Source organism: Macaca mulatta, chromosome 9 (genome assembly GCF_049350105.2).
Source record: "Macaca mulatta isolate MMU2019108-1 chromosome 9, T2T-MMU8v2.0, whole genome shotgun sequence".
Lineage (NCBI taxonomy): Eukaryota > Metazoa > Chordata > Mammalia > Primates > Cercopithecidae > Macaca > Macaca mulatta.
In genome coordinates this window covers 95,472,021-95,484,246 of record NC_133414.1, presented here as the reverse complement: position 1 = coordinate 95,484,246, position 12,226 = coordinate 95,472,021, and the positions used below count along the sequence as shown (strand labels likewise).

At 31.0% G+C, this 12,226-nt stretch overlaps 1 protein-coding gene across 1 annotated transcript in view; it reads right to left on the bottom strand.

The window, feature by feature from the left end:
* The window catches only part of PCDH15 (protocadherin related 15), a 990,428-nt gene that overhangs the window by 537,259 nt on the left and 440,943 nt on the right, over positions 1 to 12,226 (bottom strand). Inside the window, exon 5 of the mRNA XM_077945583.1 lies at positions 3,088 to 3,243. Within this exon, the coding sequence (XP_077801709.1) occupies positions 3,088 to 3,243 (156 nt within the window). The remainder of the gene's footprint in view (positions 1 to 3,087; positions 3,244 to 12,226) is intronic.

Genomic DNA, 12,226 nt, shown 5'->3' with positions numbered 1-12,226 from the left:
TAATTGTGGAAGCTTCCTTTATAAATCTGTGATAATGCTTTATTATACCTGTCTTTTGCATTTTAATGAAGTGTGAAATATTTTGACATTCCCAATCTATTAAACTGTGAATGATTTTTCTTGGAAAAACATTTAGATCTTTCTTAATTGTATAAACTTCATGTCTTATACTAAAAGGAGAAATAGTATGAAAAATATCTTGCAATCTTGCACAGAAAAAACCTCATTTTATTTAATTTTATTATAAACACAGCATTGTAGATGGATGAGATAGGAATATCTATTTATACATATACACATATATATGTATGTGTGTATATAATTTTAATGCATCTTTCTAATACATGATTCATAATAGATAATTCATATCAACTAAACTAATAGATAATTCATAATTTATAATTCATTGAACTAAATTAAGTACTAGTACTATGGAAGAACTATTCAAATGAAAAATGAGAATAACAGCTAAATTTCTATTTTTTCTTTTAATGCTATTTCAAGGTTTAAATGCCCTTTTTTTTTTTTTTAAGAAAGTAAATATAGAGAGTATGGGCAAAATCAAAGGTGAAAAATATGATCATCAAGTACACACATTTGATATTATCAAACCACGGAAGATATGACCATAATGTCAATGGGATAGGATTGCCTCAGTTACCTAAAGGGATATGCATATATGGTTGAACTTACCAGTTCAAAAACCTCTAAAGCATAATAAGCTTCTCGAAATAATGTTTAAGATCAAATCTTTACCTTTTCTATAATTTTATCACTCTGGTGTTTAGGAGTTTAGGGTCTGAATAAATTGAAGATCTATACATGTAAATAATCAGGGATTATTTCATAAAAATAAATAAGTAAAAAAAGACAAATGAAATTTTGAGACTTGCATGGTAAGGGACATGGATGAGGTTGGAAACCATCATTCTTGGCAAACTAACACAAGAACAGAAAACCAAACACCACATGTTCTCACTCATAAGTGGGAGTTGAACAATGAGAACACATGGACACAGGGAGAAAAACATCACATACCGGGGCCTGTTGGGGTGTGTGGGGGTAGGAGAGGGATAGCATTAGGAGAAATACGTAATGTAGATGATGTGTTGATGGGAGCAGCAAACCACCATGGCACGTTTATACCTATGTAACAAACCTGCACGTTCTGCACATGTATCCCAGAACTAACAAATCTACTTACAGAATCTGTGTGTGTGTGTGTGTGTGTGTATGTATATTCATATATATACACACACATATATACAAATATATATACCCACACATATACAGATGGCATGTGTATACCTATGTAACAAACCTGCATGTTCTGCACATGTATCCCAGAACTAGCAAATCTACTTACAGAATCTGTATATATATATATATATATGTGTATATATACACACATACACACACACACATATGTATACAGAACTAGCAAATATTACAGAATCTGTATATACATATATATATATATATATATATATACAGAATCTGTAAGTAGATTTGCTACCTAAGATAATTCACCTATCATTTTATGCCAAAATAAAGTTAGCACTCAACTGAACAAAGCATATATAACTCAAAGGGTGTATTACAAAATAAGATCGTTTATATATAATTAAAACTAGTTACTTGGAAATTAATTAGCATCTGCCATTACAGTAGAAACTCGTTAAACAAAAGTGACTCAAAGAGGTGAAGCATTTATCGACCAGTAATTTGTCTTGTTAAATTTAAATAGGAGTTTATATTTTGTTTTTAAGTTATATAATCTAGAAAGTTTCAGATTATGAGGAATATAATTTCTTCAAACTTTTATGAACAGAAGAATGTGAAATAACTAAAAAATATTTTTAGTAATTTCAAAAAGAATGTAGAAGTTAAAGGCCCAAATGATTTGTTTAATTCACAAATTACAGTTCTTCTCCTATAAAGCAGGTATGTAAAGATTTTTTAAAAATCTTGAAATGTAAAGATGGTCTGCTAAAATATGTACTATCACTTTAATATAATTCATTTTTTCATGTATCTAACATATACATAACAGGTCACATTAGAGGTACTCTAGACATATTTTGTAGCTGAATTAACTAAAAATAACTAATGAAGTAACCACGGTTTAAAAAAACATAAAAGCGCTTCATTTATACATTTTAGCCAAAAGAGAAAATCAAACAAAGCAAAACAACAAACAAGCACGTCCTAAAATTGTTGTAATACTATTTTTTTTTTTTTTTGAGACGGAGTCTCGCTCGGTCGCCCAGGCTGGAGTGCAGTGGCCGGATCTCAGCTCACTGCAAGCTCCGCCTCCCGGGTTTACGCCATTCTCCTGCCTCAGCCTTCCGAGTAGCTGGGACTACAGGCGCCGCCACCTCGCCCGGCTAGTTTTTTGTATTTTTTTAGTAGAGACGGGGTTTCACCGGGTTAGCCAGGATGGTCTCGATCTCCTGACCTTGTGATCCGCCCGTCTCGGCCTCCCAAAGTGCTGGGATTACAGGCTTGAGCCACCGCGCCCGGCCGTAATACTACTTTTGAATATAATTTTTCTAATTTGATCAGCATTTTTCTACATGAATTCAGTTGTGATTTGTATTTACTTTTTAGATATTTCAGAACTTGATTTTAAAATACAGAAACTTTACATTTCTATTGCGATTCTATAACTTTACATTTATAGAATTGCAGACATTTTCTTCCAGTATTTCATTAGTATGATCACCTCAGAAATACAAAGACAATGTATTTGTATTAGATAAATGCCTTAGGATAATAATAATAACTCTTGTTATGCCGAAATAAGCATGTACATGGATCTAGGCAATAACTTTTCAAAGATGATGAAAAATAAAATATCTATTATTATAAATACATTAAATTATTTTTCCCATAGTTAAATGAATTCCTAAAATAACATCAGAAGTCATATATTTCTTCTGAGGCCTATTTTTTTTAATGTTTTCCTGGTATTTCTAAACAGTTAAACTCATAATTTTAAAGGAATAATTTATAAACATTTATTGTATATAGTTAGATACATATATCAACAGAAAGGACAGAGAGAGAGAGTAAATAGAAACTGACCTCGTTTACTGTGGCATAGTAGCTTTCATGCTTGAAAGTGGGTGAGTTGTCATTCCTGTCTCTCACCACTATTCGCACTTCATGGTAGATAATCGTGCCCACTTTTTTGTTGACGCACTGGACCTGCACCACAATGGAGTGTATGTTCATCGGTGGCTGCAATGTAGAAATTACATCTTTAAAAATACTAATTAAAAACAAAGCTTCTCATCACTGTCAAAGCACTTGTTGATTCAGTACATTTTTCTATTCTTGTTTATTTTTAAGTTATAATAATCTAGAAGAAAATGATCATTTTCAGGACAAGAGAGGACAATCATAATTAATTTATTGTTTAATTTTGTATCTCGGTGTGTGGACTTCAGGTAGCATTATGCTCACTGTTAGTGGATGGCTGATGAATGCAACTACAAAATTAATGCTTAGAATTGATGGGATGAAACGAAGTTTGTCCCTCCAAAGATTGAAGAAGCAATAATATAAACTTTTACTTTGAAAAAAGTGTTAATAAATTCCTGGAGAAGAGATATTGTTTAACTTTTATGTTTTTTTTAATAAAATATTATGTTCATTGCTGATCAAATTTAAAATATTGATTATCAAAAGAGAAAATCTAAAATCCAACCAACTAAACTTACTCATTCTATACATTTAAATGCTTATTGTGCTAATCTTTTTCTTTCCCAAAATATGTACCTATTATAGACACACAGGCACACAGTGAATATCAGTTCATGTTTGTAAATATAGATTTACTATAGAATTTTTTGTATACTACTATGAAGTTATATTATGTGACAGTAACATTATACTTCATTGTAAGCCTATAGCATAATGTATCCAAGTAATATAGCATAATGTATCCAAGTAATAATTTACAATGACCTATTACAGGTTATTATATTTTGTCATTATAAACAATATTTCAATACATATTATACATAAGCATATGCTTGTCTAATAATTTTTATAATAAATTCCTTGAAGGGGAAAGGTATCATCAAAGGTATACTTCCTCAAATCCCATGGCTAAGACCTTTCAGAGCTGGAATGCACACCTACCACTATTTGACTCCAGAGTAAGAGTATTGAATACTACAAAACATTGCTTTGTGATTTTTAACCTCTTTTAAGCTTAAACAATTTTATCTCTAAATATATCATTTTTGCAGTGTCATATCCTGACTCCTCCATCTTAAAAACCTTGTCTCCAACCTGACCTCTCCTTTCAAATTTCTTCCAATTTATTTTTCTTTATTGCATTTCTCACCCAAAATTTGACTTATTAAATACTTTATGTATGTGTTTTGGTTTGTCTGCCTTCACTAGATTGGAAGCTCAATAAAACCTGTGTGTTATTTTAGTCATGATGGTATCCCTCTTTCCAGTACCAGCCCTGTGCCTAAGGCAGATGACCTGGAGTCAAACTGCATGACTTCCAGTTCCATAACCTACTAACTGTGTGATCCAGGAAAAAGTACAAAGTATCTTTATGCTTCATTTATTCATCTAACATTAAGGCTAATCGTTACACCAATGAGGATTGTAAATACTGCATGTGATTAGACTATACTAGGCTTATGTTAAACACCTAATGGATTAAATACATATCCTATTTTATTTATTTAAAAAATAAATATCCAATAGAGTGAAAAAATAAAATATATAATGCATACCACATTTGTAAATGAGAAAAATGCCATAGAAACTATATATACACTGAAGGAAATCAATATTTAGTTTCAAGATATTTTCATGGCCAACAAAGAAAAAGAAAGTTGACTTGAATTTGCATCTATATGAATGATGCTACCTAGAAAGAATAAATTGAGGCATCACTGACATATGAAAAGAGGTCTCTAATAAAATGACACATAGCTCTGTGTTTTCATATCTACTCAATTTCACCTTTAATCACTGATACAAATGAAGGCATTAAAATCATGTGTATAAAATCTGTGAATGTCACAAATCTTGGAAGGATGTATAATACATTTAGTGACAAAAGACATGGTTCAAAGTCATCTTAATAAGTAATAATAATGGGTTACAAAATGGTAAACTTTTACAATAATAAATTTTATCCTCCAATTTGTAATAGAAAAAAAATCAATCACCCAAATGTAATAGATGGCTACAAACATTAATGTAAAAATTTAATTGTGAAATTTTGATAGCTAAAAGTTTATTTTACATGCCAGCACTGTAAATGGGCTATGAAACACTAATGCACATTGTATATTAATTAATACTATCAGGCATTAATAATATATAGGTAACTTATAACAGGTACCATTTTACAGGTGCATAGAAGAGACATTTGAACACTTTTGAGAATGTATAAAATTGGAGGATTTTAAATTTAGCAACATATGATTTACCAAATATCTAAATGGTTGTTATGGAAACATCCATTAGTTTATTTACTGTAGTTTTAGAGAGCAGAAATAAGAAAAATAGGTGAAAAATATTTCAAGGCATGTTTTCACCATAAGTAGAGGGCTTCTCTTAAGCCAAATTGACACTAAATAATTATGTGCCTGTATCAAAACATCTCATGCAACTCATAAATACATACACCTACTATGAACCCATAAGAGTTTTAAAAAACAACAAATAGAGCAGAGATTCTTATCAGTAGAAGAGTATAGTTTATGTTAGAAATAAATTTGTACCTTCTCACCTCCAATTACTTTTCCTCTGCCACTATGAGCTAAGATATTTGTTATGCTTCAATTTCTTTTTTCACATTTGTCTTTGTAAAATAAAGAAAAATCAGGAGGAAAACGTGACATAGAAAAGAACAGACTATTCTATAAAACAAGACCCATCACTGAAATATGCCAGTTGGAGGATAAAAGACCATTGAAAAAGACTAGCTCTTAGAAGTTTCCTGGAAATAATTTGAATTAGATGACCTCCATTTTTACTACCAGCTTTTAAGTGTTTGCTTTAATAGACTTTTTAAGGGAGGTCCAGTATATTTTAATTGTAAATTAAAAACAAAATAAATATGTGTCCTATTTGCCCTTGGCACACCTCTTGGAAGACAATGAGGTGAATTACGTACTTTTAAAGTTATTTATCTTCCAATTATTGCAAGAGAGACCTATAAAAACATTCTATCTCAATTTATAATTCTACATGGAGTGGTACCACTGGGACCAAAAGGTCACAATCTTATCAAATAGAGGATCAAATGCACTGTGTACTGAAGCTTCACTTAGTCCTGCTAAGTACCCATAAATTAGATCTAACCAGGTCACCTGGAACTGTTGTCACTCTCAACTTTAGTTCCCTATGCAACTTTTAGTAGTATGGCTAGAACTTAGAGGGCAATAAATTATAACCATAATGGATCACACCGGAGGCAAAAATTCCCTGTGGCTAATATATAACACACAATGTAATTTTGTATTGGCATAGATTCGATTCTGCTGTATAAGAAGGTCATAAATAAAAGTACAGTCCTACTAAGTCGATTAGTGGGAGTTTAGGGAATGCTTCCAAAATGCTTAAGAATGTGTTAGGGAAATTTTGCTTTATCTTTCATAACTGGTGGCAAAAATAAGTGGTAATTTGATCTTTTCTGATTTTCTTTATTGCTTTATTCATCAAACAAAGAAGAAAAAAAAAGCTATGTAGAAATTGTGTTCATGTAATTATTTAAAACTATTACCATTCATATATACTTAAACATGCAAGCTATTCTTTCAATTTAAAAATGAGTGCTTAACACAATGCTCTGAATGCATACTTGCACATTTGTGTATTAGTGTACCTGTGTATAGGTTATGATATGTGTATCAGGAAAGATATATATCAACAGTTAAAGGATACTATCATTAAAAAGTGGATTTGAGAGTGTGAAGAAAAAAAAAGTCCCCACAAAAATGTAAAAATTTTGTAATTCTAAAAAAGAAAAAATCTTAAATAGAAATTTTTGTTATGAATTTATCAATCACTTAGGATTCAACATGAAAATTAAAGTTTTTATAGGGGATTTGTTGATATTAGCAGTGTAGATTATAGCACAAATCTTCAATCCAATATATATTTTTTTCTAGAAACCAAATGATTTGGAAGTCTTAATGATTTGGGGGGCAGGGAATGAATTTTTGGAAAATCTGTAGGAACTGATTTTATTTTTCATAAAGTATAGGCAAAGTTTATCCAATCCTCACGAGTGAATTTTTTTTTGTTATGATATTTCTGTCTATGGACTTACTACCTTTATAACATAATCATTACTATTTCACAAGTAATGTGGAAGACAGTGAAAGGAAATAGGATATTGCATGTTTTAGAAATGATTTTTAAATAAAAAAGCAAACTTAAAGGAAATGGCTGCCCAGAGTTGTCAGTGTCCTTCACAAATTAAATTTTCACAACGAATAGTAGCATATTTACCAAAGATATTACCTAAAAAGACAATATCAATTTGAAAATACTATTACTCATATGTGACACGTAGATACATCTATAGATTTTTCACAGTGAATTATTAAGGACATTCAGTCCATTTAATGGTAGTTATTTGCTATATGAAAAATTTAATGTGGGTTAGGAATAATATGACATAGTCCTTGGACACTAAAAGCAACTTTTATAAAACTGATATGAGGTGATCATACAAAAAGTAAGTCAAAAATGCTATTAAATAATATGGATTTTAGAATAAGGAATTGCATACCAGTGTTATTAGGAAATAATTTATACAGAAACAGCATTTAAGATATGTCTTAGTAGTACATAAAATTCAACTGATAGCACTGGATAATAGTGATTTCAAAGTTTATGTTCAAAAGAACATCAGGGAAGGCATGATAAGAAAAAATTGGATTGTGGTCATGGGACAATAATTAGATTAGTTTTCTTAGATTGTAGCTCGTATGTTTCTAAATAAAAAAGAAATTATATAGACAGGGTGCATCTTGAATCTAGGGAAACTCAAGAGCCAGATAGAAAACAGTTTGCACTGAAAAGGCATCTGCGGACACAGTCTCTGTTTCAGCGCACTGAATGTAGAATAGGTTGAATCAAGATAGGTGGTAGAGAGCAATTAGTTTATATGAGTGACAACTAAGAGGTCTTATACTAAAGTTATGTTGATGGATGGAGATGAAAGATACAATGTCGAGATAAAACTACTAAACTTAGCAGTTAAATGGACACTGGCCTGGACAGAGGAGTCAGCTCTTTGTGCAGCTACCAAGTTAGAGTCTGAAAAAAAGAAGCTATTTGATGTTGTTATGAGCATAATTTCTCTTGTTTCAAATGCTTTTAAAATTTTGCCCAGGATTTTGAGATAAGTATTATAGGACTGTACCAGAGTCATACTTTTCTTTCTGTTATTACTTTAATTGTGGATATTGTCATGACCATTATTATCACATGCCCAACAGTGATGAGAGCATATCGGCCATGTGAGACAATCATTTGGCATTTCAAAATTTTTATGTGATGCGCCTTTATTACTGAGACTCTTCATGTTCACCGCAAATATCACATTTTGGTTGTTTCTCTTTCATGACTTTTAATTTTGTAACTTCTCCTTTCATTTTTTTTTTATTTTTGGGTGCTGAAAATTTATGTAACTTTAGTGAGCAAAAAATAAAATAAGAAATAGAAATAAAAGTACATGATGATCATAAGGGAAAATCTTATGAACCAAGTTTAAAATGATGAAACAGCTCATAGTCATACAATCTCATGTAAATGCTTTCTAATTAAATACAAATATTTCAGTGTTAGGTATTTTTGTGCTTTACATTCACCCTCAAAAATTTTCATGAAGATCATGTTTATCAGCTTATTTTTAACACAATGTTAAAAATGTCATATGTAACAAACCTGCACGTTATGCACATGTACCCTACAACTTAAAGTATAATAATAATAAATAAATTTAAAAAAATAAAATAAAATAAAAATGTTTTTGTTTACATTGTTTGCTTTTAATTCTATTGCAGCCATAATTATTCAAATGTCGCCATTAAGAGATATTTTATTGCCTCAATGAGCAAATGTAGAAAACATGATTGGGATCACTTTCTCTGGAAAATATATTTTTATCTAACTGCTGCTAAAAAGATAGTATAATCAGATATGGATCTACCACTTGGCCCTACCCCTTGCTCCCTGGCTATAGATTCAAGCCAATGAGTATTTAATTGTTATTTCTCTGAGAAATTTTAAAACAAAACAAAACACAGTGACTTTAAGCCATCTTTAATAACCACTGCATCAAAAGTTTATGAAAAACTGGCATGGCATGAACATAGAAAATACTTAAAGTCAAATGAAAAACAAGGCAATGGATAAAACTGTAAGTGTATAAAGGAATCTGCTCTACAGAGAGAAGAATAGAGAATATACACAGAAAAATGTAGAAACTAGAGACCATATGGTCCAAGACCAAGTAGTTTTCCTTTCTCCCTGGTAAACATAGAATTTCCATAAAAGCAAATTATTTTTTATATCTATGCTATTGGTATTCTTGAAATCAACTTGAAATCATTTGAAGGCATTTTTGTGTCTTCCTTATAAGCCAAATAACTTTGAATAAAATCAGAATATTCTTAGAAAAGCATCATTTCATAACAAAGATTCAGTGGAAAATTTTCTATAAAAATATTTTTAAGAGCAATTTACCACTAAGAAGGATTAAAGTTAATTATAGGCTAGTGATTATAATACAGAGCTTTGGCCGTTGTTAGTAGGGTCAAACTCAAATTATTGGTTCTATTTTGTTATTCAGAGCATATATATAATATATATATGTGGAATATATATTATATATATTTGATACTGAATATATATATTTCTATGTGTATACACACACACACACACACACACACATATATATTTTTGTTTTTTTTCTTTTTGAGACGGAGTGACATTCTGTCACCCAGGCTGGAGTGCAGTGGTGTGATCTTGGTTCACTGCAATCTCCACCTCCTGGGATCAAGTGATTCTTCTGCCTCAGTCTCTAGAGTAGCTGGGATTACAGGGTACCCACCACGATGCCTGGGTAATTTTTGGTTTTGTAGTAAAGATGGGTTTTCACCATGTTGGCCAGGCTGGTCTTGAACTCCTGACCTCAAGCGATCCACTGGCCTCGACCTCCCAAAGTGCTGGGATTACAGGCATGAGCCGTCACACCCAGCCCATATTTTTTTATTTTGATTCATTATATTCATAAAACAACCCAAAAACTTTGGGCAACAACCAAAAGAATTACATTTCAGATAAATGCCCTATATTTTAAAAGAAACTACAAATATTTTGGTATTTCTCATAATAATATAATTATTTAACAATAATGTATATTTTATGTGTATTTAGCTTTTGGGAAAAACATTTTATCTTAAATAAAATTTAAAACAATGCCAATAAATGTATAGAGTTACATGTATTTATATCATAGTATTAATATGTATTTCATTAATACTGGAGAGCATATTTACAAATACAATCTATATAAAAAGTGTACACTCACATTTTTTTCAAATGAATACCATATCTTTGTAGAAAATATTGTTAACTAGGATCATAGAGAAGCATACAGAAGAAAAAATATCTTATTCTATGTCAATGTAAATAATGTGAAAACAATAAAGTAAAAACATAAAACACCTCTCCAAGTAGACTAAAATTATTTCAAATATTTACATTATATTATTATTTTATTTCAGACATTACAATTATTTAGCAATATTGATATCAAAGCATATAGGGATAATATATAGGGAGGACCATTTAGCAAAATGCATATAACTCCCTATCCCAGTAATAAGATGATGGTAAATGAATTTATCTCTATAAAACCACCAAACAATTGTACAAAGATGCATGTACAAAAATTTTCACTGCAGCATTTTTGTAATTATTAAAAACTGCAAACAAACTTGACATCCAAAATAAGAGATTCATTTTTAAAAAATCTCTGATTTATTCATCCAATAATCAAATATGCAGCTAATAAAAATAATTATATAAGTATACATTTGTTTGCATTATAATGAGTAGGCTAAAAGCATAATGAACAGTATAATCCAATTTAAATTAATAAGTATTATAAATATAAATACCAATACACATAAATGCTTGAAATAAAATGTGGCAGAATAAATATTAAATGTTATTTTCCCTAACTGATAAAATTACCTTCATATATATGCTTCTTATTTTCTGATATGTTTACCATAAGCATATATTATTTTACAATTAAATGAGACTGCAATTTCCAGTGGTGATTAGATTTGGACAAAAAGCCCGGATTTACCTCACTATTTGCCTAGCAGTAATGGTCTGCCCGGATTTACCTCACTATTTGTCTAGCAGTATCTGTTCCACATAAAACAGATGGACACTGGGTTAAGGATATTCAGAATAAAAGTCCTTAGGCTTTGATGAATGAACCCCTGAAAGCACTGTGGCAGCAGGAAAACATAATTCACAAGAATTCAAAAAATTCATAGGTAATAAAGTACATAGTAAACTGTACTAAAATAAGAGGCAAATTGAGATTTATTAAAGACTCCAAATTTTAGACATGAAATAGTATAAAGTATCAAGCACTCCATAACCTATTGTAAAGTGGATCATAAACCCTGCGCAATGATGTGAAATGACTCAGGCTCACGAAGCTGAATATCTGACATTTGGATTTCATAAGCTGGGAATTTGTGGGTAAGCATGTTTAGAGTTACTCTCTGAGTTTTCCCAGGGTCCAGTACAATTACTGGTTATAATCCACTATCCCCTGCCCCTCTGCACTCAAGAAAGACTGAGATGCAAATAAATGAGTACAGAGTTACTTTAGACAGCTACTTAAACCTATTAAACTGTTTTTAAAAAAACTTTTCCAGAAATGAAACCTCCAGCAACTTTGGTAATTTTGCAATTTTTTTTGAGGTAGTGTCTCGCTGTGCTGCCCAGGCTGGAGTGCATTGGTATGATCATGGTTCACTGTAGCCTCCACTCCCCTACCCCAAGCTCAAGTGATCCTCCCAGCACAGTCTGCAGATTAGCGGGGCTACAGGCATGTGTCACAATGCCTGGCTAGTTTTTTAAATTTTTTGTCAAGACAGAGTCTTGCTCTGTTGCCCAGGCTGGAATCAAACTCCTGGGCTCA